The following is a 27,972-nucleotide window of genomic DNA, read 5'->3' as shown; positions in this document are numbered from 1 at the left end:
ACTTATTTTTTTAATGCAATTTAATTATTTTATTTCCAACCCCAATTAGGAGCAGCAGCATCGCACACATGCCCACGCATATAACATAGAAATAATAATAAAAAAAAAAAAAAAAAAAGATGACAGCAGCTTTGTCTTTTCTCTCTTTGGCTTATTTCTTCTGACATGTCACAGCGCATTTTAATAAATGAAATGCAGTTTGTAATCTAATTAAGCTTCAAACAGACAGCACAGCACACACATCATATTAATTTCCCAACTTTCCAGGCTCTCAACAGTTTCCACTAAATACACTGTATGCTGATTTTATATTGTAAACTATGCATGTGGAATTTAAAACGTGGAACTAACTTATTTACTTTCAAAATTTAATCATTCAAATTTAATTTGTTATAAAATAAAATGTCATTACTCTTGTTAAATATAACAAATTAAACTTATCAAATGCAATAGCCTAAAGTAATGCGATTATTAACGTTTAATTAACATTTAACTGACATTACATCCCATTTCAAACTAGTTACAAGTTCAGTGATGCGTTTCAATTGTAGATACATCTTTTGTTACTAGCCAAGCTTATAGCACATAATAGATATAGATATGTTATTAATTATAGTAAGTCCAATTTGCTTATTTGATTATTGATTAGCGAATTTTTTTTCTTCCGATTAATTAATAAAATCATTTATTTACTATTTATTTATTTATGTATAAAACAAAATGAGTTGAAACAAGTGGACAGGTTAAAAAAAAACTTTAAAAGGAAAAATATTGGCTGGAAATTAGCATAAATTTTTTGTTTGAGAATAATATAAATAAATTGAAAGAATTAAGAATTTTAGAAGAAAACTTATTGATTGAAAACCAGCGCAATTTTTGTTGAGATTAATAAAAATTAGTTATAAGATTTGTATACTTATTGTTAGTCTCAATTTAAGAAAAGATCAATAAAAACAGCAAAGCTTAAAAAAAAAATTGATAAAAATAATATAAAATAATTTTTGCAGCATATTTTATTTACTTTACAGAATTGAAAAAAATAATAGAATAAAATTTAAAATAAATTATTAAAGCTTAAGTACTTTGAATTTCAATTTTTTAATTTCAATATTGAATATTTCAACTGAGCTTTATATTTTTATTACAAACAATTTTATTAATGGGCAATCATAATTTAAATTAAACATGTCTATGTGAAAATGAAAACGTATTTTGAATTTATAGCCAAGATAGAAACTCAAGATTATGAAACAATTCTATTTAATAAAGATATTTTTGCTAATAAATTATTACTACTATTACATTTTTATTATTAAATAATATTAATACTAATTAAATTAATAATATATGTGTTGAATAGGCTTGGGAACTAAGCTAACAAAATTTAAAGCAGTTTTCGAAGATTTAGCACAAAGTTAAAAGTTTTGTTCACAAAGCAGACGAAACTGCGATCTGCTTTATTTCAATAGAGCAGCCCAGACATACTATATATATTGAAATTAGCTTGCAACAGCAGCAGCAACAGCAGAGGCAGCAGCACATAAAACGGGACGCACATAAGTTGCAGTTAGGCGGCAGTAGGCGTGGCCGTTGGCGTCTGCACTAACTAGTTGGCCATAAAGTACGCGCAACTGTTGCTCAGTGTGTGTGTGTGTGTATGTGTGTGTGTTGGCCAACTATGTAGCTAACTAGCTGGGAAGTAGCATTGAAGCCTTGAACGAGCCAGCGAGGCCACATAAACAGCACATTTTATTAGATTACACATACGCCGCGTTGTCTGCAGTCTACAGTCTAGAGCGCGTCTGTCCGTCCGTCCGTTTGTCTGCCGCAAAAACTTGGTCCTGCCTAACTGCGAGGCAAGAGTGCAAAATTTTTACGACTCCCAATGGATGCTTTGATACGTTTTTATGAGACGCGCGCGTGTGCTGTAACCAGCTCCAAGCAGCGCGAATCTTCCAGCCAGCAGCAGCAGCAGCGCAGCATCCCGCACTTGTCACGTCTGCTGACGTCCTGGGCATAGCTCAAGTCCTTATCGCATTCGCTGCCTCGTCTGCTTTGGCGGTTTAATAGAAAAATATGCCGCTGGCCATTTGGTTTTATTGCCACGCCCACACACAGCCCACAGCCCACGACGGCAACTCGTTCTTATCTAAACAATCGTTGCGCTTGCGTTTGCATAAGTAAATTTCATAAACGAGCATTGATGACAAATTTTTATGCTGCGTTTATTACAAAGCAGCTGAGTCAGCATTAAAAATATTCGCTGCATTTATTGAAATTTTAATAAAATAAAAAAAAAAAAAATCAAATACTTATAATACATATGATATGTAAAATTGTTCGGCGCATAAATTTCTTCTTTTTTTTTTAAATATTTTTTGTTTCTTCTACAATAAAGCAAATTGCTAAGAAAGCTATGTAGCTTTATTCTTTTTGGCATTTAATACTTTAAATATTGCAAGCAATTGTGCTTAAATCAGTTTGTTTAGCTTAGTTAGGGCAGTCTAGTTCCCACGCTCAGTTTCGACGCGCAGTTAAAGCAAAAGATCACTCAAACCACCCACTCAACAAAAAAAAAAACGAAGCTCTCGCTCATTTGCAGCAGCGAAGAGCGATCGAGCGCATACGAAAGCAGCGCTGCTTCTCTCGCCAGCAAGAACGTAGACCAATGAGTATAAGTATAAGTATAAGTCTTTGGTATACGCCTCGCTCTCGCTCTCTGAGTGCCTTGCGCTCTTACCTTTCGCTGTAAGTATAAGTATAAGTCTTTGGTATAAGGCTTAGCCCACGCATTGACTCTCGCTCTCTAAGGCACTTGCGCTCTCACCTTTCGTTCTTGCACTGAGTTCAAAGTGTATAAGTATAAGTACTAAGCATATGTCGCTCACGCTCTTTGAGTGCCTTACGCTCTTAGCTTCTGTTCTTGCACTAGGATCAATGTGTGGGTGCGTGTGTGAGGCTAACGGGTAAGCCAGCAAACGAAGGCCCAGCTGTTCTGTTAACCTGTTGAGGAGTGAACAAGCAGTGCAGAGTTCAAAATCAATTGAAGCAGCAGCAGCCGAGCCAAGATCATGCGTGTTAAATAAAAATTAGTAAGTTATTGTTAGCATTACTAATTGCATACAAACCCAATTCTGACAGCATTTGGCCATATAGAAATTAATGTTATATATAGAATTAAATAAGATATGCTGTTTACTTTTATTGCATATATTTATTTATTTTACTATAATTCAAAGCACTAGTCACTATAGCAAAACGTAGCTGTATATTTTAACAATAATAATATGTTTATTATTAAAATATTTTTAAGTTTTATATGAGACTTTTAATTTAAACGTTCTTCCAGTTATGTTTAACAGTTGCAATTAATATTTCTAATACATATATTAAATAATAAATATACAAAATATTTTTTTTTTGATATCAGCTCATAAAAAATAATGAAAGTAAATGCAACAATTTGTTGTTTGAAAACTAAAGTAAGTAAGTTAAAATTGCTGTAAACTAAAATTAAGTTAACATATTTGCAACTAAGCCAAGTTTAAAATACCCATGCTTAAAGATTTTTTGGGCTAACAACCCAGCCCAGCCCACCTTAATGTAAAGTTGTTTGTTTTTTTTTTTGCAAATTTTTATTTTGCTGACTTGCAGCTAACTAACTAACTATGAATCTAGCCCATGACGCATTCCTCTTTAAAGTTGCTCAAAAGTTGAACACACATACGCCCAAGCCCAATGCCACCCCCCAGAGCAGCAGCAGCAGCCAAACCAAGTCAAGCCAAGCAAAGCCAAGAGCTGAGTTTTTGGGTATGGCAAGTGGCAGCAGCGCTGATTTACTTGGCAATTACAGCCAGTTGAGTGGCTGCTTGACGGACGAGCGCCAAGGCGGGCGCTGGGATGGGTGCTGGCAAATGGGGGGGTTGCTTGTAGTTACCGTTACCGTCATAGTTAAAGGGCTGAGCTGTGTGGGCGTGGCATTTCGTTCAATGCAATGAACTAGAAAGCTGTCTGATTAGCGTGGCGCCTGCCACAAAGTTAGCACCAAGCAAGCAGGCATAGTCAAAGTTGCACACACACACACACACACACACACACACACACAGACAGACAGACAGACAGACAGACAGATGGATTTATGTACGTTAGAGTCCGCGTCAATAATTTGCATGGACTAACGCGTGCGGCAGGCAAAGAGAGCGAGCGAGCGAGCGAGAGTTGATATGCTATTGGACATGGGGTTAAGTCAGCGGCAGCGTCAGCGTCAGCATCAGCGGCATCCTTATACGCTTATTCGCATGCACATCCTCTTCATGTCCTTGGAGCGCGGCTCGGCATAGTCATCATCAGCTAAGGACAAACTTCAACTGCAAACAACTCTCACAACTTGATTTCAAGTGTCAATGGCCGTTTGGCTAAAGCTGTACCTGCCTCTCGCTCTCCCTCTCTCTTTCATTCTCTCTCTTTGTGTGTGTGTGTGGGAGCGAGTGTAAAAGCGTGTTAGCGAAACTTTCTACGTTTTTGCTCGAGTTACTTCTTTACACTTTTTTTTATAGCAAGCACACCCTACCCGCAGGGTGTCAAAGCATTTCAATTCACTTAAATTTGTTTGAATGTTATAAAATATTTTATTTATAAGCCACTTGTACTAACAGCTGTTTATTTTATATTTTTTTATGTAATACACACAATCAGCTTTAAAATAAAATTGATTTTAGCATTCAGTTATTTTATTTGCTACACTTTCATAAAGCGCACAAATGCGTTGATAAGCTTTAACAGTTATGCAGTGCTTTTTTTTTTTTGCTGCTTCTTTTTTGTGCGTTCGTCCGTCCACAGTGCAAGTTGCAAAGCACAAATAACAACAACAGCTTAGGACGCACTCGCTAGCGCTAACGCTTGCGCCAACGTCGACGTCGACGCCAGCAGAGTGACAATAAATTGTTAAGTGTAAAAAGTTTATAGCATTTGAGTGAGTAAATGATGGCATCCGGCTGGAGGCCAACGCAAGCGAGTTAAAGAGAACAGAAGAGAGTGGGAGTGGGAGAGAGATGCGAGGCAAAAGTTCAAGACGGATTTAGTGTTGGGTTGGCTTAGCTGCAGCCCAAAAGCAGCAACTGCAACTGCGAGAAATTTGTGACACTTTAAAGGTGACACACACACACACACACAAATAATGAGAGAGAGAGTGCGAGGGAGGCAGACTTGCTGCGAGTTCGAGTTTGAGTTTGAGCTCAGTGCACAGCGCTAAGCCGATCAAACCAAGAAGCCCTACAGCTGCATTAACAATAACAACAGTGCTGTCCATAACAGTAATACTAAAAGCAGAGCGAGTATTCACACAAAGAGCGCGCGATCAAGAGCACAGTGCAGCACAGTGGGCATTTCTAGCGAAATAAAATTAAAAGCTTCCCAAGTAGGTTACAGATATCTTCAAAGTGTATATATATTTTTTAATTTAAAATATTAACAATAATTTGCAAACTTAAGTAAAAGAAAATATTTTTAAATGATTTAAAAACATGTTTAATAAATGACAATCGCTTAGCTATTATTGAACTTGAAATTCCGCCGGCGTGGCTCGATCGAGGCCCACTGTGCGCACGCACTGAGAGGCGCTGCGAGCGCAAACCTAAAGTCAAATACAAGAGTAGTACAGTTAGTTAGACTGCCTGGGCATGCAAATAGTAGCAAAGCATTAGTAGTTGGGCTTTGCTCTTGTTTTCGTTTTTATCTTTTGCACTCATCAAATTTCACTCAACGCACACCGTAAGCGATGCCGGCGTCGCCGTCGCCGTTGACGTCCAAGGGCCCAAGCTGGCGGCTTTAAGTCAGTTGCGTTTTGTCAGCGCGTTTGACACGAAGCTCTGGCAGTCAGTTCAGTGCAGCAGTTGATTTCATTTTTTTTTTCATTGCTTTTTTGAGTGTGTGTGCGTGTGTTTTGCCGTTTCGTGTGCGTCGAAAGAAATGGGACAGGAGGATCAGGAGCTATTGCTGCGCGGCAGCAGCAAACATACATCAGCCGAGCACTTGCATACTGTGAGTTCTAAAATATCAAAAAAATAAAAACATAAACTGCACGGCGCTGGCAGCGTGAGAACAAATTGCACCCCGCCTGCCCCAAAAATTCAAACCGCAACCGCATTGCATCAGTCCCAAAAGCAAATTGAATTGAAATCTCGACCCAGAGACCCACAAGCTACAACAATAATAACCCCCAGCACACCCCACCCCACCCCAAATCAAAACGAGTATTTCACACACAGAGCAATGCATTATAAAAAATAAATGTTGCAATGCAATTTGTAATTGGAACCAAGAAAATATGCAACAAGCCTCAACGACTATAACTAACAACCGATCCGATGTTCTATGACATTAATGCGACGCGTCTCAAGAACAGTGTTAACGTCTTGTTTTCTTGAAATGGATGCCACTGAGCAGCGAGCTCATAGCTCATTCACTTGCACATATAGACAACCCACCCAATGGGCCATGACCAGCTACAAGTTCTATGCTTAGCATGTGGACATGGCTCTGAATTTGGCGTAAATTAAAATATAAATTTTAGAGCTTATTTATTTGATACCAAATAAATTAAAAATTTTTGTGCTTTTTGTGCAGAAAATGTTTGGATTGTGCATAATTGAAATTCTAACTTAAAAAATAACTTAAATTTTAATTTTGTAATTTATTTATTTATTTAATGCTAACTATATTTTTTCTACATTTATTTGAACTGAAAAGTATTTCAAATTCATGCAGCTGAAGTATTTTGCTTGTTTTTCATAAAGAAAAAGTTTGAAAGTTATAATTTCAATTTTTAAATTTATTTATTTTTTCTTGGTACCAGAATTTATTTATTTAAAATACATTAGGCATAGGTTTAAAAAAACAAAATATATATATATAGCTTATTATTTAAAAAATGGCTTAGAATCATGCGATTTTCGATTTTTCTCTTTGTCGTTACAATATTATTTAATTAATTGAAGAGTTTGCAAATATTTAGAAGTACTTAGGCAAAAGTTATTTAAATTAAATTTTTTTAATAAGCTTATTATTAATATTCTTTGTCTTGTGGCAAATGAAAAAAAAGAAATCAAACAAATTCGAACAAATATTTAAATTCAAGGGATAATTATTTAAAATAAATAAATATTAATTGCGAATATAACAAGATTAGGCAGTTTTTAGTTTAATCAGCGTTGCTATTGCAAAGTGACTGTCTTTAAACTCTAGTTGACTGTATTTGTGTAAACTTTGTCGACTTCTAGCTCAGCAACAAATGAGTTCAGTTGAGCTCACTCGAGCATGTTGCGAGGATTGTTGTCATGGGAGGTGGTGGGGGGTGCGTGGGGTTAGGCTCTAGCTAAGGGAATTTTATCAATAGCAACAACAAGTGCAGCTGGGAGCGAACTTTTGTCGCGTAGCAAATCTTGCTTGCTCTTGTTGCTGTTAACCTGGCGAGTATCTGAGAGATACACAAATGTATCTTGTAGTGCTTAACGCATGTTTTATGCTTGTTTACTCGCCTTGTCATTGTCTCTGGGCCTGCTCGACTCACTCCACATTGATATTGTACATAATCTAGATCTCTGCTCTGCTCTGCTCTATCTGTAGCCGTTTTTTGTAACTGTATTTGCTCTTGGCTTAAGACCCACATAAAACTTGCCACCTTGCAATGTCGTTGGCAGCGTGGCAAGTAACTCGACCCTAGTCTGTGTTTACTTTAGTCTCTAACACTTTGCGCTATCGTTCATCGTTTCTACGAGATAAATGCAATTAAAATTCTATATTGCTGGCTGATTATTCAGTTGGTGGATGGCTGCCTGCGTTAAGCTTTAAGTAAATCCACAGCATTCGTCAAGATTTTTATCTTTACAAGCTACGCAACCAAAAAACGGAATTTCAACAATTCCGAGTTAACAAAATACTTTTGAGATGTGCAAGTTTTGAAAATTGTGAATCTCTAAGTATGTAAAATTTACAAGTTGAATTTTTAAAAAACATGTTAGCAGTTTTTTGTTTTTAGCAATTTTTTTAAAATAAATTTTTTATTTTTATTATTTAGTTTGAAGCTTTAACTTGAATGCTGCATTAGAGTTTTTGTTTTTGAGCACAATTTGCTGCTTAGCAATTTTTTTAAAATAAATCTTTATTTTTATTATTTAGTTTGAAACTTTAACTTGAATTCTGCATTACAGTTTAGTCGAAAAAGTTTTTGTTATTATTATAAATAATTAAGTGAAATATGCTGCTCTAATTTTTTATAATTCTTTGCACAAACTTTTGTTGTCTAAATGTAAATATACTAAAAAAAAACTAAAAAAAATTCGTAGCGTTTCATTTTAATTTTCTAATATTTTAGATATTTATTAATACATAATATTAATAATATTTGCCAAACTCAACGCTGCAAAGTCTAAGCGAATATTTGAAACAGACTAAATTTCAATATTTTTTCTTTTTTTGTATAAACTTAAAATTCTATTAACTTTTCTGATTTTTCGCTGTAACTTGTTAATTTGTTTACTTAGCTTATTCTGCTTGGCCAATAACATTTCGAGTATTAGAAATTATTGTTATGTACGCAGTGTTCTGTTTTTTTTTGCTGCTAGCGACATCTGCCGGTCAGCACACATTACTTTATAAATTATGCAAAAATAGCCGAGAAAAAGTAAAAGCAAAGTAAGAACGCACGAAATAAAAAAGAATGAAAAATTAAATAAATATGAAATGTAAAATATAAGCCGGCAGCGAAAAATTTACCTACAAGGTCAAGGGGGGGTGGGTGGTGGGCAGGCAGGCAGGCAGATAATACACCGGCGTACACTTTTAAAGAAACGCTAAAGAAAACAACAGAAGAAGCTGCAACAACAACAACAAATAAATACAGGAAAAACTTTTTAATAACATTTTTCGGCCTCATTTGTTGTGGAAACAATTTTTGAGCTGCGGCTCGCTCACCTACAACGGCCTCAACTTGCGAGTGGGTGGCAGTGGGTGGTTGGGCGAACTTGAATGGCTCCCCAGGTTCTGGCACATGTAACGGATATTAAATTTTTTCGCGTTCACCTCGACGACGGCTGCTTGGACTGCTCTTCAATTTCTCAAGCCAAATTGAAATGCAACATCAGCCAAGTATAAGAAGCAGAAGAAGAAGAAGCAGCGACTGAGACTGCGACTGAGCTTGGACGCCGGATTATTAATAGCCAGGGCGACGTTTTCTGCATTGACTGCGGCGCTTTTCATTTCATTTTAATATTTTTTTGCGCTTTGCCTGCGGCAGAGTTTTGCTTAATTTTTATGATTATTTATACAAATTATAACTGCTGGGGGTGGGTGGTGCGGCCATCATGGCGCCAATTAGCGACCCACCAACAATTTAAGGCGCTTGGAAACCCCACAAGCTACAGCAGCTGAGCTGAGCTGAGCTGAGCTGGCGGCTGTGGCTGCCTCGAAGTTGGAGCTGAAGATTGAAATTGCAAGTGGTGGGCGGGCTCCGGGTTCGACCGCAATAAACGCAGCTTGGTTTCACTCACTCGGAAGCCCCACGTTAGGGTCAAAAGACAATCCGCCGCAATTGGCAATTGGCTAGCAAGAGAAAGTCGAAAGTCTAGCAGCAATAAAATAAACATTTTATATAGCCAACTACACTGAGATATATTAACTCAAATATTGCTATACTCACATGCTAAAATTTTTATATAAAAATGTAGCCAGCTAAACTTTTGGAGCAAAACTTTTAATTAATTTGCATAATTATTATTTAAAGATCGAAAAGTTCGGCATCGATTCAGAATTTTTGGCTGCATAGTTTTTATCAATTATATAAGACTTAAGATATTTGAATTCCAATAACAACAGAATTCATTTCATTGCACAGAGTTAAAAACAAGTTGCATATATTTTTTTTAAATGTTTCAAATATGCAAATGTTTAAAAATTCAATATATTTATATTTATTTAAATATTAAAAACTAATTTTAGTAGCAATATAGTGCTACTAATAATAATTTCTATTTTAATATATTGGCATAATAACTAATTGTAAGCAAGCTACAATTTATTGTTTAATAAATTATAAATGCGTTCTAGTAATTTTAATTCCAAGAGTTGCTTCTAGCTAAATTAAATAAAATAAATATAATTTAAAATTAAACAAAATATGCATATAATAAAATAATTAAAATTTAAATTTAATAAAACAAATAAATTGAAATGTAAATCAACTGAAAGTGACATAAATTTATTAAATGTCAGCTATGCAGACTCGAGCGTAAATTAACATTCAACAAAAAAGTGCTAAAGTCTAATTAAAATAAATATAATTGTATAGATTTATTTATTGACTGTGCTAAATTGTTAAAAACAAAAACAAGCAGCGTTCAGTTTAGAATTCGTCTAAATATAAAAACTTGTGCAATTCTCAGACATTAACAGACTGTAATTCATTTCAAAAACAAAGCAACAATTTCACAAATAGTTTGCAAAATTTGCAACTAAATTAACAAATGGGCAATTGCGCCAAACACTTGACCAAGAGACGAGACTAGTGAATCATTTGCTTGGATTTTTGAGCCGCACTTGAAGCGAAAATGTAGCACAAAAGAAAAATTGAAACTACGGCGTGCAATTGTCTTACGAAGTGGCAACAACAACAGCAATTTCCAACCCCAAACCCAACCCCGATCCCAATCCTGACGCCTGCTGCGGCTTATGCTTGGCCCTAATTTGCACATTTTAAATTGTCGACACTCTTGCCAAGTTTTCGACTCGCGCGCGCGGGTTTTATGTTTACGGCCAAGGCGTAGACGTAGTAGTCATAAGCAGGCGTCCAGGATTAGCGCCCCCAAAAGAGATTTACGCGCCAACGCCCTTTTTTATGGGGCGGCGGCGGCGGCGTCGGCTCGCTCGCGTGAAATTGAAAAGTTTTCAACCTTTTTCCATACCCAAAATACTCAATCTCAACTCGCATATCTAATCCACAGAGTGGCGGCGATGCGGGCGCCACTGCCACCACCACGGACAGCTTTGGGCAGCAGCAGCGCAAGAATTACGGCACTTTGAGCAAACCGGATCTCGAGCCGGGTGCCCAGCTGCCCGAGACTTTGACCTACGCCTGGCACAACGTCGACGTCTTTGGTGCAGTGCATCAGCCGGGCTCCAACTGGCGCCAGCTGGTCAATCGCACGCGCGGACTCTTCTGCAATGAGCGGCATATTCCAGCGCCACGCAAGCATTTGCTCAAGAACGGTAAACAAAAAAATTAAAAAATAAAACAATTTACAAATTACAAATTTTAAGTTTTTTTGAGTTTATTTGAGCATAAAATTCAAATTATCAACTCTTGATTAATGTTGAAAAATCAACAAAACATGTTTAATACATATGTTTATATTTTAATAGTAATTTTTTTATTTAATTTATAAATTTAATTCATTATTTTTTTTTATTTTATATCTTCAAAATCTTGTTATATCTTCATTGACAGCTATATAGCTTATCTTTAAATATTTTATTATTATAGTATATTTTTTTTATTTACTTAGCTTTACTGTTTTATTTATTTCCATTTAATTAATTTAGTTTATTTTTTATAACTATCTTACAGCATTTGTTATGATTTAATTCAATTTAAATATTTAATATTTTTCATATATTTTTAAAGTATTTCTTTAGCAAAAACTAGATCTCGCTCAAAATCTGAACCTAAATCAAATGAATGTATTTCAATACTTAACATTGTTTAATTGCAGCACTTGTAAAATTCTAATATTTTTTACAAATTATTATTATAATAAGCTTAATTGTTTTTCATTCAAATTAAATCATTCATAATTAGTAGCTTCTTATATATATTTATTTATAATTATCAACTTTTGTTATGATGGAGTTATGCTTAATAATCATAGTAATTATTAATTAGTTTATTATCGTTTATTTTCGCTTATGTTTAATTATTTATCGATTACGATTACAACGATTAAACTATAACTACATAATTATCTAAATCATTATCTGTAGTAATTAGAAATAAACTGTAAGTCGTCAGATCATTTTTATTATTTTTATTTATTTTTTGCTTATTTTCCAAAATTAATTGAATTGCTAATTTTAATCGTAATTTAAGTTGATTTGATTGATTGATTAATGACATCTCTCTCTCTCTCTCTCTCTCTCTCTCTCTCTCTCTCACACTCTCTCTCTCTTCTCTCTACTCCTCCAGTGTGTGGCGTGGCGTATCCGGGTGAGCTGCTTGCCGTGATGGGCAGCTCGGGAGCGGGCAAGACGACGCTGCTCAATGCTTTGGCCTTTCGCTCGCCCCAGGGCGTGCAGGTGTCGCCCTCGAGCATGCGGCTGCTCAACGGGCAGCCCGTGGACGCGAAGGAGATGCAGGCCCGATGCGCGTATGTGCAGCAGGACGATCTGTTCATTGGCTCGCTGACGGCGCGGGAGCATCTGATCTTCCAGGCGATGGTGCGCATGCCCAGGCAGCTGAGCTATCGGCAGCGAGTGGCGCGCGTGGATCAGGTGATTCAGGAGCTGAGCTTGACCAAGTGCCAGCATACGATCATTGGTGTGCCGGGACGCGTTAAGGGCTTGTCCGGCGGTGAGCGCAAGCGTTTGGCTTTCGCCTCTGAGGCTCTGACGGATCCGCCGCTGCTCATCTGCGATGAGCCCACATCTGGCCTCGACTCGTTCACCGCCCACAGCGTTGTCCAGGTGCTGAAGAAACTCTCCCAGAAGGGCAAGACCGTCATCCTGACCATACATCAGCCCTCCTCGGAGCTGTTCGAGCTCTTCGACAAGATTCTGCTGATGGCCCAGGGGCGTGTCGCCTTCCTGGGCACGCCCAGCGAGGCGGTTGACTTTTTCTCCTAGTAAGTCGTAAACTAACTAAATAATTTAAAGCATAAACTATAATTAAGTCAATTAAATTAATGCAAATTAAATTATTTTTCCAAATTTATTTTGAATTAAATTGAAAATTTAAGCTGACTGCAAATATTTTGGGCTTCAAAGTTTGATCTGCTTAGAATAAATATTTTTTTTTATTAAATATAAAATTTTATAAAATAATATTAATTTACTGCTAAGTTTTATTCATTTTATTTTTTATATTTCTTATACAAAATTTAGTTTTAAAAAAAGTACTAAAAATCAATAATTAAGACTGAAAACAAATTTCATTTTTATTAATCGGATCAAACTTATTTTTATTAGTAACACTTTATAGCTTACAAATTTTTTTTTTGTCTGCGTTTCCTTAAGTTTTTGGCGTCCTAAGCGCGAAAATAAAATTTGAAAACTCATTTCTTAGACTAATTCCTATGATAGAATATTAAAATTTGAGTTTATTTGAGCATAAATCGAACTATAAATAAACAAGCTATATATATATATATATCTTTTTCATAATTTTTGTGCTCATACTCATATTATTTAGTTCTTTTTTACTGCATTTAAAACAAAAACTTTTACTAATATTTAGCAAATTGTTTTAAAATTTTATATTTTTGAGGCTGTAATTATTTTTATTTATTTCAAAATATATTTTTTCAAATTAAATGCTTGCACACAAGATTTAATATTAATATAGAGGCTTTGAAATTTTTACTAAAATTAAAGAATTTCAATTTCTAATAATTAATTGCTTTACTTTAAATTTTGAACAGCGTGGGCGCCCAGTGTCCGACCAATTACAATCCGGCGGACTTTTATGTGCAGGTGCTGGCGATTGTGCCGGGCCGCGAGGTGGAGTCGCGGGATCGCATTGCCAAGATCTGTGACAATTTTGCGATCAGCAAAGTGGCGCACGACATGGAGCAGCTGCTGGCGCAAAAGACACAGACACAGCCGCTGGAGCAGCCGGAGAACGGTTATACCTACAAGGCGACCTGGTTTATGCAATTCCGAGCTGTGCTCTGGCGCTCCTGGTTGTCGGTGCTGAAGGAGCCGCTGCTGGTGAAAGTGCGACTCATACAGACAACGGTAGGCCAACGATGCCAGCAAAAAGCTCGAGCGGCAATTTCATCCTCCCAAGCTTCATTCTCTTGCAGATGGTGGCCGTGCTCATTGGGCTCATCTTTCTGGGCCAGCAGTTGACGCAAGTGGGCGTGATGAACATCAATGGCGCCATCTTTTTGTTTCTGACCAACATGACGTTCCAGAATGTGTTCGCCACCATCAATGTGAGTTGCACCTCGCTCCACTGCATCCTCCAAGCTGTACAGCAATCTGTTCTGCCTCTCTAGGTCTTCACCTCGGAGCTGCCGGTGTTTATGCGAGAGGCGCGCAGTCGACTCTATCGCTGTGACACTTACTTTCTGGGCAAGACTATAGCGGAGCTGCCGCTCTTCCTCACCGTGCCCTTTGTTTTTACGGCAATCGCTTATCCGATGATTGGACTGCGTGCGGGCTTTTTGCATTTCTTCAATTGCCTCGCTTTGGTTACACTGGTGGCCAATGTGTCCACCTCGTTTGGCTATTTAATATCCTGCGCCAGCTCGTCTACCTCCATGGCCTTGTCGGTGGGTCCGCCGGTTATTATTCCATTCTTGCTCTTTGGCGGCTTCTTTTTGAACTCGGGCTCGGTGCCCATTTACTTGAAGTGGTTATCGTATTTATCCTGGTTCCGTTACGCCAACGAGGGTCTGCTCATCAATCAGTGGGCGGATGTGGAGGCTGGTGAAATCAGCTGCACCAGCTCCAACACCACTTGCCCCAGTTCCGGCAAAGTTATACTCGAAACGCTTAACTTTTCGGCTGCAGATTTGCCGCTGGACTACATAGGCCTGGCCCTGCTTATTGTGGGTTTTCGTAGTTTTGCTTACCTGGCGCTACGACTGCGTGCCAGACGCAAGGAATAACTAAAGATTTGTTTTGCTTATTATTATTATATATATATATATTTTTTTTTTTTTTAATGTGTTAACTGTTTAGTATGTAGCCCACAAAGCTAAAAAAAAAATAAATGTTACATAGCTTGGCAGCTGAAAATAAATACACAACACAACGAATTTGATTTGAATTGCGCGCGCTAAGCAAACTCACCGCAACGTGTCAAGTTCACCACAGTCGTCAATGCGCAAGCGAGACAGCAACGATAACATACGCTTGCAAATGCCTGCATGTGAGCGAGAGTAGCGCAACAACAGTAACGAGAAACTGACAACGCAACAAGCGGCCAGCAGCAGCATTGTTTTTGTTTTTTTCTTTTCTTTTCGTTCTCTGTGTGTAACAACAACAAAAAAAAAAAGTATATACGCTACATGTGAACACACATGCACACATACAAATTGTTTGCTTGTGAGCTGCGAGCGAGAGCGCGTGCAAGTTCTTATGCTCTTTGTGTTTTGTGTGTGCATTGACTGTTTAAATTTAATCTAATCGCTGCTTGTCCTCTGCAAAAGTTAGTCTTAAGTGCTTTAAGTTTAACTGTTGCCCGCTGCCGGCGTCGCCGTCGCCGCTCCAACACTCTCTTTCGCGCCGCCGCCGCCGCTGCCGGCAATTTGCAGCGCGCTCAGTTTTAGTTTTAGTTAACGTAGCGTCGTACAAACATATGCGTCGTTTTTCGCGTCCGCCAGCAATTTATTTTTAAAACCTAAAACTAAACAAAATTGTGTGTGCGGAGCAACAAAATAATTTTGCAATTCGCAGTGCCTTCTTTTTTTTTTTGTTTCGGTTTGGTGAAGTAAAGTGCTGCTGCAGCTGAGGGCGGCTTGACGTCGTTTCCAAAACAAAGAGAGCAGTCAGACAGACAGCCAGCCAGCCAGCCAAACATACATACATATGCAATCGTGTGTTTGTGTGTGTAAAGAGTCTAGGTGAAGTGCGAGAGGTAAAGCGCAGGCGAAGAAGAGAAGCGTAGGCTCAAAAAGCAAGCGGCACATTGATTTTTCAACGAATAAGAATATTACAATAAGCTGCGTACAACACACAACCGGCAAACCCTCCCCGCCCCTTGCCGCCGCCCGCTTCCATATACAACAGCGCGGGTTCGGCTGCGCCATAACCTCAAAACAGCTGTTGCTGCAATACAAAAGAGACAACGACAACGACAACGTGTTAAGCGTTAATTGAACAAGACGTTAAGCGATAAGCAATAAGCAATAAACAATAACAATCAAATCAAAATAGCTGCAATGGATATTTCAACGCTGCACAATGAATGGGATGAGCTGAATCGTGAATATAACGAACTGGAGGTGAGCATAGATTTGTTTGTTGTTTATGTTTGTGCGCTGCTTGTTACAGCAAGTTATTGACCTCTCGCTCGATTGTTTGCTCGTTTTTGTTTTGCAGACATGCAACAGACGCTACATTGAGCTGCTGGAACAGCTGTACAGTCATCAACAGAAATGCTTCAACGAGATCAAGCATCAGCGTTATCGCATGAATCAAATAACGGCCTCGTTACGCCAGTAAGTACACTACCTACAAAAAGTTCAAACACACACACACAGACACAGACACAGACATGTGCATAAAATCAACCCCTATAATTTGCTTAGCTGCAGTCAGTTAGGGGATTGGGGGCAGCGCTGCAACTGCATTGAAATCAATCAAAGAGATACGTTTTGTTTATTGTTTTTTCCCATTACTTTGCTAATCGAACATATATCATAATACCGCTGTACGCTCGCTCCGCTCCGTTTAGCTTCCAATGAATTCCCACACACGCGAAACGCTTCCCAGCGCTGTTGTAAACAACCCACTACCCACCACCCAGCCCGCTGCTCAGTCTTTTTGCTTGCAATTGCTTCAATTGGAATTTGAACGCAATCAATTACCGATTTGTATAGCAATTCTAATCAGCAACGCGTTTCACACACACACACACACACACACACACACACAAAATATTGTTATCAGTAGACTACGGAACACATGTCTTGCGGCAATTATTGAGCCACTGTTATCTTTAGCTGGATACTTGACCACACACACACACACACACACACTTGCCTGTGTCTTTTATCTTTTGCTGCTTAGTTGCTACAACTGTTTTCCCATTTGATTTTACAACTGTATTTACTTCTGATAAAAGATAAACGCATTTACCATTCACAGTTAGACTTTGTACGCGTTTGGTTTTTATATCGCCATAAATAGTTTATAATTATATATTTTGCTGTCATTAAAAAACATGTACACACCTTTGATCCACAAGCGCAGCGAGCGGCACTTGATTAAACCTGTGTCCACAATAATTTTCAACTAGCCGCCCTTGACCTTATGATAGCGGCGCCGCCGCCGCCGCTGCCCAGCCCACACACCGTGGTGCAAAAACAAGCAAACATATGTTTGGAAAATATTTAATATGCAAAACATTTATTTATATTTTCTACAAGCTAAAACTACGTCATGCTATATATATATATATATATATACCATAGCTTGTTGTCGCGTTTGTTGCTAAAATATATTTATATAAATAAATGAAAATAATATTTGCTAAATGAGCAGCTGGCTGCTGCTACGTGCGTTCGTTAATTAAAAATGCAAAGTCTAATTGAAAAACTTTAAATGCAAATCAGTTTAACTGTAAACTTTTCTATTATTTTTAACAACTTTATTTATTAGCCGTAATTAAAGCTTAACAGTTTTTATGTTTTAGTTACATATGTGTGAACTTTGACTTTTTTATTATTGGCATTCACAATAAACTGTAAGCCGAGTTCAATTACCTCGAAATTATTTATGCAAACTTTTTGCGCCACCTTGAACCAGTGTGCCAGTCAGCGAAGGCAAGGCCAAGCAGACACAGATTACAGTTGTTCTTGTTGTTGTTGTTGTCTTTATGGAGTTTTTTCTGCGGCTGCTGTTGTTGTGAAAACGTTTTTTGCGCTGCTTTGGCTGACTGCGCGGCTTTGGCCGCTCTGCCTCTCTCCGCTTGCGCTTGCCTCTCTCTCTCTCTCTGTAAATCGACGCTACATCTTGATTTATTTAGTGGCCTTGCGCTCAGCTGTCTGTCTGTCAGATTTACTCTACGCGACTAATGTGCGCTCAAAACATAAACAAACACACGTTCTCACACACACACACGCACACACACACACACACACCAAAGCAAGTTGAAAATATGAAATGAGCTTGCTGGCCGGCCCCCAAAACGCTTTAGGTTTTTTCGCAAATGAATTTTAATTGAGCTATGCAAATAGCAAGTTAGAGAGAGAGAAATAGAGAGAAACCGTTTATTGACGCTGTTGAAAACGCCACACAGTGGTTCGCATTAATCAAAAGTGCAGTGGGACTAACTAACTACGCGTAACTACTGGCAGTAGATTTAAAAATTAGCAGCAAAATATTGAAAAAATTGGCCAAGCAAATTTATTAATTAAATATGTTAAATTTACAAGCTTTGTGCTAAAAAAGAAATCTGAATTCTTTAAAACCAAAAGTTATTAATATTCCCTACATTTGGCTAAAAAACTATTTTCAATAAATATTTATACTAATTATATTAAAGTAAACCTTTTAGCTATGCACCAATTTTTCAAACTTTGTATTATTTAGAGTTATAAAAGAATGAATTCAATTCTTGAACTTACAGATTTTTCGCAAATGCATTTATATTCAAATCAGAACTAAACTTATCAGAAAAATATCAGAACGTAATATTTTAATTCTGAGCTGTGTAAATGAATTCATTCTTTAAATCTAATTCAAATCTAATATGATTGATTTATTCTTAAACTTCCTCAGCAGCTTAACAGTGGAGTAACCTATGGTCTTAGACGACCTCGAATGACCCTATGACCTATAACCTAGACATTTTCCTAAGCAGCTTTGCGAGGAATGAACCCTCCCAAAACAAATTTAAGCCAAAAGTCCAGCAAAACCTAGACAGATCTCTAAAAAGGGTAGCAAAACATTGATTGATTGCAAATAAATATAAAAAATGGCAAATAATATGAACACAAGGTTTTAAAATAAAAAAAGTAATTAACCTTGATATTTCTGCTTAATTTTTAATGGTAATTAACTACATTTGCTGATGAGTTTTATACATAGTTGGTGAGATAGCAATAGGACAAAACGACGTAGGACTGAATGTATGAGCAACAGTTTCTCAGCAACTAGAAAAGCTATAGCCAGCAAATTTTGTATTTATATGCAAATCAAATTGCTGCACGTCTCTAAACCAAATCGCAAAAAAAAAAACATTAATTCTGAAAAAAAATCCCAAGTACAACATGTTCTAGAGTGATGCTAATGATTGAATACATATATAAGGAATTATTCACATTTTTTTATATATAATATTTCTATTGACAGCTGCGCACCACTGTGCGGCATTTGTTTTTGTTTGTTCGATAGGTGTACAATGTGCATAATAAACAATCAGCGGAGCAACAATATGCAATGCGGTTCGGTTGGGTTCGGTTGGGTTCGGTTCGCATTTGGTTTGCATTTGCCAAAGTCTCTCGACTCTCGGCCCTAAGTGGCGAGCTTAATGACTTCCCAAGCGAACTTTGCGTTTTCCGTGACTTTTTAACAGCCGCGCATGCAAATGCACAAAAACAACAGCGAAAATTTAGACAAGCAAACGAAATGTTATTTTTAGACACTATAATTGAAAAAAAAAAAATTAAATTTATGGCATCATTAGCAAATTTATTAGATATAATGCGCAGTCGTATAACTTAATACTTTTCGTTTTGTTTTTTTTTCACTTTCAAGTTGGCGAGCTTATCATTTATTAGTTGCTCGAAAATAAAACATGAGCCATTGGCAATTGATAAAAGCACTAAATAGAACAAACAAAGAGCAAAACATATCAATGTTTAAATGTGCGTATACGTGATATTTGTGTGTGTGTGCTGACAACTATCAATTATAACAAAATTGAACTTTGACAGCAGCAAATACAAAAAAAAATACAATTTGAAAATTTGTGCCGTGTGGCAAATTGATTTTTGCAGCTTAATGCCAATATAAATGCTGACATACGCTATATATGCGAGGCTATAGATATGGCTATGGCTATGAGTTGCTCATGCTAATTGCAAATCAACAATGACATAGAAAAAAAAAAACAAAATAGGGCGCAATTTAAAGTGAATAGAGCAAACAATTTAAGTTGTAATGTTAGCTTAACTTAAATACACAAAACTGTTTAAAGTTGCAGCTTGTTAAATATTTTTATTGGAATTTTCGCAGATGCAAGTCGCCGGAGGAGAAGGAGGATTTGCAAAAGATGCTGCTGAAGCGTAAGGCGCAGTTGCATGAAATTGAACAATCGCTGCCTGCAAAATCGGGTCGCTATCTGCAGGTATATAATGGAATATATATATGCAAGCAAATTGCATTTAAAAGTAACTTGTTGTCGTCGCTTTTACCTCTCTAGATAATACTGGGCGATGTGAATGTTTCAATTTTAAACAGAAACGACAAAGTTCGCTATAAAGATGACTATGAAAAGTTTAAATTAATACTCAACGTTATTGGCTTGATAATGGCTTTCTTCAATTTGATATTCAACTACAGGTTAGTATGCACACTGACACACACACACACACACACACTAACACATTTTTATTAGAGCTCTGGAGCTGGCGTTCATATTCCTGCTGGTTTGGTACTACTGCACGCTGACCATACGCGAATCCATACTCAAGGTGAATGGCTCCAGAATCAAAGGCTGGTGGCGTGCCCATCATTTCATATCCACCGTCGCCGCTGGCGTGCTGCTCGTCTGGCCCCAGGGCGAGCATTGGCAGCTCTTTCGCATGCAGTTCATGTACTTCAATGTCTACATTAGTAAGTTTTAGTTGGGCACCATACACTTTGCTATACTCAAGTTCATTGCTTTTGGCTGCTCCAGGCATCGTTCAATACTTGCAGTTTGGCTATCAAAAGGGTTTGCTCTATCGCCTCAAAGCGCTCGGCGAGCGTCACAACATGGACATCACCATTGAGGGCTTTCACTCGTGGATGTGGCGCGGCCTGAGCTTTCTGCTCCCATTTCTGTTCATCGGCTACGCCTTTCAGGCCTACAACGCCTGGACGCTTTACAAGCTCGCCTTCACCCCGCCCGATGCGCCCTGGCACGTCTCTGTGATGAGCGGGCTCTTCCTGCTGCTCTTCTGCGGCAACATGGCCACCACTCTGTGGGTGGTGCCCGAGAAGATTCGCGAGCGCGCCAAGGAGCGCTATCGCCTCCAGAGCATGGGCAAGTCCATGAAGCTGCGCAAGGAAATGAAGGTGAGCAAACAACAAAAACTTTAGTTAAGTTAATGTAAACAAATTAGCTGCAGTTTTGATATTATTAATATCAATTATTTATTGCTGCAAGTTCGAAATGCAAACATCGAAGACTTGGGATTTTAATTGATTTGCGCTTAGAGTGGATTTTTCATTGTAAACTCTATTATACTAAAATTAAATTGCTTAGCTGGAACTACAAACTTTAGAATTTTAGCGCTCATATATGTAGTCGTAAGCGTTGCCACTTCTTATCGAAATTGAAATTTCAGCATTGAGCTAAAAACTTGTTCTAAAGTCAATCAGTCAGTCCGTTTTCATATAGTTATGAAAACTATTTCTATATAAGAGCTCAGCACAAAATTAAATATAATTTATTTATTTATTTTATTTTTTAATTGTAGCCCAGAACTAAATTCTAAGTCCTTTAGGCTGAATTTTTAAATATAAGAAAACTAGTAGAATAGACAGAACCGAATAAAATTAATTCTATATATAGAATTAATATAATTTATACTAAGTTACAATAAAAATAAATAAAATTAATAAATATATACAAGTAATATTCGATTAAAGCGAAGCAATTTATAGATTCTATAATATTCTAATATTTTATTCATATATTTAATAAACATAAATTTCACAAATGACTTTTAGACGCATTTTGGAAAACAATTGCAAGAGATTCAGTTGCTTATACGAATATTTATATATTTATTATTTAGCATCGATTTGCTTTTTAGTTCAAGGCAAACTTAATTTGAGCCTGAGCGTACTCTAAATTTGAATAATTTATAATATCTATTTCTCTCTCTATCTCTCTGTGTCTCTCTTTTGCTCTTGGGGCAAACAACAGAACAGTGCCAGTGACTTGGATCTATCGAGCAGCACACAGGCCGCCGCACCAAGTCTGAGCAACTCCCCGCGCGTGGATGCGACTGCGAATCCCAATCCCAATCCCAATCCCATGCCCAATGCCACGCCAAGCGAAGTGCCAACGGCAACGGAAGCGGAGAAGAAGGCAAACTAAGCAACCAACCAAGTATATGTGGCCAAAAGCATTGTCATATATTTTCTTATACATTTAAACTGGTTTTTCTTTCTTTCTGGCTACTACTTTTCCCCTTATTTATTAATTCTGTCTACGTTTTAAGTTGGAGAAGTTGCGACAACTTCAAGCACACAAGGATTTTTTTTAAAATGTTTTCTTTGCTGCCAGGACAGTCGAAAGTGAACAGAGAGCTGTTTACATTTAAAACAACTATGTACATTTATTTTTTTCATTATCTATATACAACTTATATATTTTATTTTATTTCTTTTTTTTTTTTTGTAGTATATACAAATAAATTTTGTACTTGCTTGTAAGTAAAAAAGTGAAAGAAAAGAAAAATGTGAATTGTAAAGAGAGAAGCGCGCATTGATATTGAATGAAATTGAAAAGACATTGCAAACTTTGTAATAATAAAAGAAACAGTAAGCAAATAAACAGAGGCAAAAAGGCAACAATAAAATATATAAATAATAATAAAAAAAAAAAAACCAACAGCAGCGTGTACAATGTGGGGCGTATTATAATTGCAGGCAGTGTAATTACATTGATGCCGTTTGACCACAAATTATTGAATTGCGTGTAAAGGCAACAAACATTTAAACTTGTCCATTATGGTTTAACCAATTGTCAAGAGTCAGCAACGAGGGGGGGGCTGGGTGGGTGGCATTTTGTGGTTTAAGCTTTTGCATATGCACAGGAATTCTGATTGCCATCGCTCTCTCGCTCGCTCTCTCTCTCTCTTTCTTGTTTGCTGTAGCTGTAAAATATTTGTTGGCTTTTAAAGAATTTTAAGCGTGTCGATGTTTGTTTGTCCTCAACTATTTGTGAACTTTCACTTTGGCTTTGTCTTGCTTAAGCCAAACATCAAGCAAAAACTTGGCCCAAGCCAATTGTTTTTTAATTTAACGCCCCAAACTTTAGCATTTGGCGTTATAGAGCAAATATTTTATATGCGGCTGGTTAAGTTATCTCAATATTTGACTTTGTTGTTCAAATGTTTTTTTGAATGATTTACATTTTATAAATTTTAATTTTTTTAAATTATACAAAATCTTTGTTTTACATTCAACTTTTATAATGGAGCTTAGAGCTTATCAAAGTTTATTACTGATTATTGGTTTGCTTACGCTTTTGTTTATAACTTTTGCCACATACATTTTAAAACAATACATTTCTGCATTTATTTATATAATATTTGCCACGCCCACATAAAATGTTATAACATTAAATCGCACAGCCTTTAGTAAAGTGTAAAAAAATGTTTTGCTTTGCTTACGCTTTTGTTTATAACTTTTACTCAAATAATTTTTTTAAGCATATGTGTATGCTCATTTGAATTGTATTTACCACGCACTTATTTAATAATTAATTAATTATTAATTAATTAATTTGCATTTTTTTGTGCTGTACTAAGCAAATATTAAGTTTGCTGCTTTGGTTTTGTGCGCATAACTTTGTGTAAAAAAATATTTAGCTGCAAAATAAAAAATGCATTATTTATATAGCGTATTGTGAGCTGTATAATGTATAACAGCGCTTTGTACAAAAATTTTTAGCTAAGTTACAGTTAGTCAAAGTCAAATGCAACAGAACTCAAGCTGTTAGTTTTTTGTTTTGTTTGGCCAAAAATTAAACGACGCTTTAACGTTTTAGTGTTGCGGCATTAGATTTTACAGCTTTTATATTTTAATTAGAGTCTGTTTGTTATAATTGAGCAGCACTGACAATTTACTGTGCAGCAATTGGAGGCAGCTTAAGCGTTCGAAGTGTCGCGTGTTGCTGCTTGGCGTTCAAAGCTGCGTCTGCAGTTGCAGCAGCCTGAGCCTGAATGCATCAAAGCTTAGACGCAATATAAACGCGTCTGCCAAGCTTGCCAACTGTTTGGGCCACACACTTCCATCCCAGTCCATCCCATCCCATGCAGCCATTAATGCGACGACGCTTGTGTCTGGGGCAACAACAAAAGGCACTGCAATGCGGCAAAAGCGGCAGTTTTTGGCGGCTGCATTGCCATGCCAATGGCCATTGCCATCATCAGCAGCAGCAGCGGCAGCAGCAGCAGCAGCAGCAGCAGCATCATCAGCGTAATGCTCCCGCGCCATTGCCATTGCCATTGGCATGCTACAGATTTTTTATTTTGTTTTTTCGTGGGGGGCAGCAGCAGCGAGTGGTTAACCGCAACCGCAACGCAGGCGGTCATTGCATACATATAGAGCATGGAGCGCGTTCCATGGCACTCGTTCGTGCTTTGGGCTCGTTCCTGGCCATTTGCTTGTCGCGCTGCCGCAGCCTAATTTGGCGAGAGTTCATTAATTGCGTAAACGGCGCGCGCTTTTAATTATGTCGAACGGGCAGCGACGGCGACGGCGACAGTTACTGCGAGTTTGTTGCCACGGCAGGTGGGGCAGAGTCGCATGAGTATTTTGTGCATTTGTGGCATTGTTGTGTTGCATGCAGCAGCAGCAGCAGCCGCCAATGTTGCCTGCGGCAGCAATGGAATTTACGACTTTTGGTCAACGCTATGCCTCATGCCTCCGCCTGTCTCTGCGATTATCATTTATTGCAACCACAGAACGGAAAATGTTTTCAGCCAGCGCGTAATTCGTTAATTTGATAAGCATACGCCATGTTGGACGCGCGCTTAATATTTAAAACGCCTGGCGCCTGCCAATTGAATACCAAATTGACAATGTGCCCCGCCCACCGCCTAGCAGCCATAATTACAAACTAAATACAGTTATCTATTGCATAACCCCCAACGCCCGATTAGATAAACTAAATGCACTAAACGTTTTCACGTTTCAACTTCAGCCCCCGTGCGATAAGCACTCGAAGCATTTAATCTATGCCTATTATTATATGCATTTTGTATTTATCTTATCGTTCTATATAATTTTTTGTCGCTGCTGCTGCTTTTTGCGCACAATTAAAATGTGTTTAGCCACTAAGCAGGCTGCTCATGTAAATTCCAATTTGGCCTAGTCTAACCCACTGTGTGGTCATCGATTGCCAGATGGCCCAAATGCAGTGGCGCTGCTGCGGGCCAGGCCAACAGGCAACAGGGCAGAGCGCTGTTGACGTGGCCTGTTCAATAATTCGATTTTAATTTACGAGCATGTGTGAAAAGCAACACTTAATCTCCATTTGATTTATTTAATGCTGCGTGTTTTACTTTTCAAAGCAACAAAGGGCATTTGCGATTCGAGCGTAAAATATCGATAGTATCGATAAAACATATGAACATAGTACAAATTATTTGAAATTCATTTATTATAAGCATGCAATTTCTTTAATTTATTTTATTTTGTATTTTTTGTATTAAAACTATCGATATATTGCTTTCGTAACATATCGAAAAATATCGCTACATATTTTATTTATTTATTTCAAATATTTGAAATTAGCTAAGCTCAAGTATTTTAATTTGTGTTTTGATTTTTGCTTATTATTTTATAATTTGATATTTTAATTATTTTTTGCTGAACTAAAGTTTATGCAAATCAAATCAATTTTAATTGACTTTAATTTTTACTATAAACATTTTTAATTTTTAATATTTCATACAACCCAATTTGTTAGTTCGAAATGGCAACAACAATTACTAAAATGCAAGTGGCAAAAAAAATAGATGAAGATATTAATTCATAAATTAAAATAAATCAAGCTGCGCCACAAATGCAAATCCACAGTAAATTGGTTAACCGAAAAGGGCCCAAGGGCACGCAAATTCGAAATGAATTTAGGGTCAATTATAGCCCAGTTATTAACAATGCTGTTGCTGTTGTTGTTGTTGTTGCTATTATTATTGTTATTATTATTACGATTGTTGCTTGTCAACTGAATGGGGAAGGGGGTGGGCAAAAAGTCATCAAAGAAATTCAATTTGGTAAAGAAAAAATCAAACTTTTGCTGGCTTTTGGCTTACTTGGGGCGTTGTAAAGCCAAAAGCAGCAGCAAAGAAAGCAACAAAGTAGTGAAGGCAAAAGTAAAGCAAGAAAAAAACAAGAAGAAGAAGAACGATGGCAAATTAAATCGAGCAATCAAATGATCATAATAGGTTAATCAAGAACAGGAACTGGGCGTCGTTATAGCCGACAGCCATTGCCCTCACACACACACACACACACACACACACACACACATACACTCTCTTTTGCGCTTTGTCTGTGTCTGTGTCACTTACTTCAACTTTAGTCATTTGTTCGCCTTTCGGGGGCTGCACAATAGACAAATTGAAATCGCCAAATAGAAAAATGGCACACACACATGCACACACATATATTTGCGTGTGTGTGTGTTGCAGGTTGACACACTCGTGGTAGCAAATAAATAAGTGCACTCAAGTATGTAATATGGGCAACAGCCAACGGACCCTGGTCAGACAATATCTGCAGCTTCAGTTTTTCACTTTACACTGCTAGCGTTAGAGATAGACATAGACACTACCACCCATTCCTGCCCAGAATTCCACACTCAAGTCCCTTTTTTAACCAGCACCAGCAGCAGCAGCAGCAGCGACAATCGTGCGGCAAATGTAGCGGAAAATCGGCAACATCGTCACAGTCAGCCCACAAAATTGTTAGTTGCTGCCGCCGTCGCCGCTGCTGCTTCTTCATCGTGTATGTGTGTGTGTGTGTGTGTGTCTAGCTTTGTCTTTTCGCTGCCGCCCTGGCAACGTAATCAGTTGCCCAACGCACTATGGGCCTAGCTAGCACTTTTATCGCTCTGCGTATTGGCCTTGGGCTTTGTAGAATCCTTGCCTAAGTTTGCTCGATTGTTCATATATAATTCATATATGTTTATGTCCAACTGTTCAAGCAGTTTAAGCATTAAGTGTATAATAAAAACAAAAATCTGTCTATATATCAATTATAATTAATAATCAATTAAATTATCGCATTGATTTGAAATGCGTCAATGAAATATTTTGAATTTTTAGTAAACACAAACACCGAATAATAATTCAAAATTATACAATTTTTGTTTTTATTTTATTTTTAACAATTGAGCATAATAATATATTATTAATTATGACTTGCTTCAGTTATTATTTATAAAGAAGTGCGTAGCCATAATTTTTTAAATTAAATTCAGTTTATTTTTAATCATTTTCACTTCGTAATTAAAACTAAAAGTAATTGTAGCTTAACATAAAAATAATCGAATTAGAAGCGCCCAAACATCCAATTGACTCCATAGTCCAATGCCTGGCTGGAGCTGGGACTGGGCTGCTGGGCCAGCTGATTTATGGCCTACACACGCGTATCGCTGGCGCAGTTACAGTTATTCACTTGGCCAAAAGCACTCGCTACAAACTTCAAACTGCAGACAGACCAAACGCGCTTCAAAATAAAGCGACACTTAGCAAGGAATTAACATTTTTGAAGCAATTTAATTTGCAGTTTCGAGCAGCAACTAAATATCGAAATCGAAACGAAAGCAATCGATACAAAAAGTAAATAATAGCAACATATCATTAAAAATGAACAGCGATCAATAATTATTTTGAGCTTTGAATGTTTACTAATTTAACTTAAAATATAAACAGCTAACTCTTGATTGAAAATAAATATGAATCTTTATATTTTAGTATTTTTAATTGCATGCAGCTTGCAGTTCTGCTTGATTTTAAAAATAGAAAATAGCTAAAATTTTATAAAAATTGCTAAAGATCTTTATGGCTTGAAATGAGTAGCAGCTAA

The 27,972-nt window shown here is 37.2% G+C and overlaps 2 protein-coding genes across 3 annotated transcripts; both read left to right on the top strand.

Annotated features, from left to right (window-relative positions):
• The first annotated feature begins 5,850 nt into the window (after positions 1–5,850).
• Positions 5,851–14,882, top strand: LOC108605559 (protein white). The gene is made up of 6 exons (XM_017995324.1): positions 5,851–6,039; positions 10,995–11,259; positions 12,233–12,887; positions 13,683–13,998; positions 14,067–14,198; positions 14,262–14,882. Exons 1-6 carry the CDS (start codon positions 5,968–5,970, stop codon positions 14,874–14,876), a joined length of 2,055 nt encoding a protein of 684 aa, XP_017850813.1. The 5' UTR covers positions 5,851–5,967; the 3' UTR covers positions 14,877–14,882.
• A 541-nt stretch (positions 14,883–15,423) lies between these two features.
• Positions 15,424–22,516, top strand: LOC108607257 (transmembrane protein 120 homolog). Of its 2 annotated transcripts, XM_017997942.1 has the most exons (8): positions 15,424–16,214; positions 16,312–16,430; positions 20,173–20,284; positions 20,360–20,499; positions 20,555–20,772; positions 20,837–21,216; positions 22,073–22,258; positions 22,371–22,516. In XM_017997942.1, the coding sequence occupies exons 1-7, from the start codon at positions 16,152–16,154 to the stop codon at positions 22,244–22,246; spliced, it is 1,206 nt and encodes a 401-aa protein (XP_017853431.1). In that variant the 5' UTR covers positions 15,424–16,151; the 3' UTR covers positions 22,247–22,258; positions 22,371–22,516. The 2 variants fall into 2 exon arrangements, with proteins under 2 accessions (XP_017853431.1, XP_017853430.1); XM_017997941.1 differs by having other exon boundaries at positions 15,473–16,214; positions 22,073–22,516.
• The last annotated feature ends 5,456 nt before the right edge of the window (positions 22,517–27,972 follow it).

Source organism: Drosophila busckii, chromosome X, assembly GCF_011750605.1.
Source record: "Drosophila busckii strain San Diego stock center, stock number 13000-0081.31 chromosome X, ASM1175060v1, whole genome shotgun sequence".
NCBI classification, from domain to species: Eukaryota; Metazoa; Arthropoda; class Insecta; order Diptera; family Drosophilidae; genus Drosophila; species Drosophila busckii.
The sequence above is the reverse complement of the archived record's forward strand: the minus strand, read 5'-3'. Positions and strand labels throughout refer to the sequence as shown.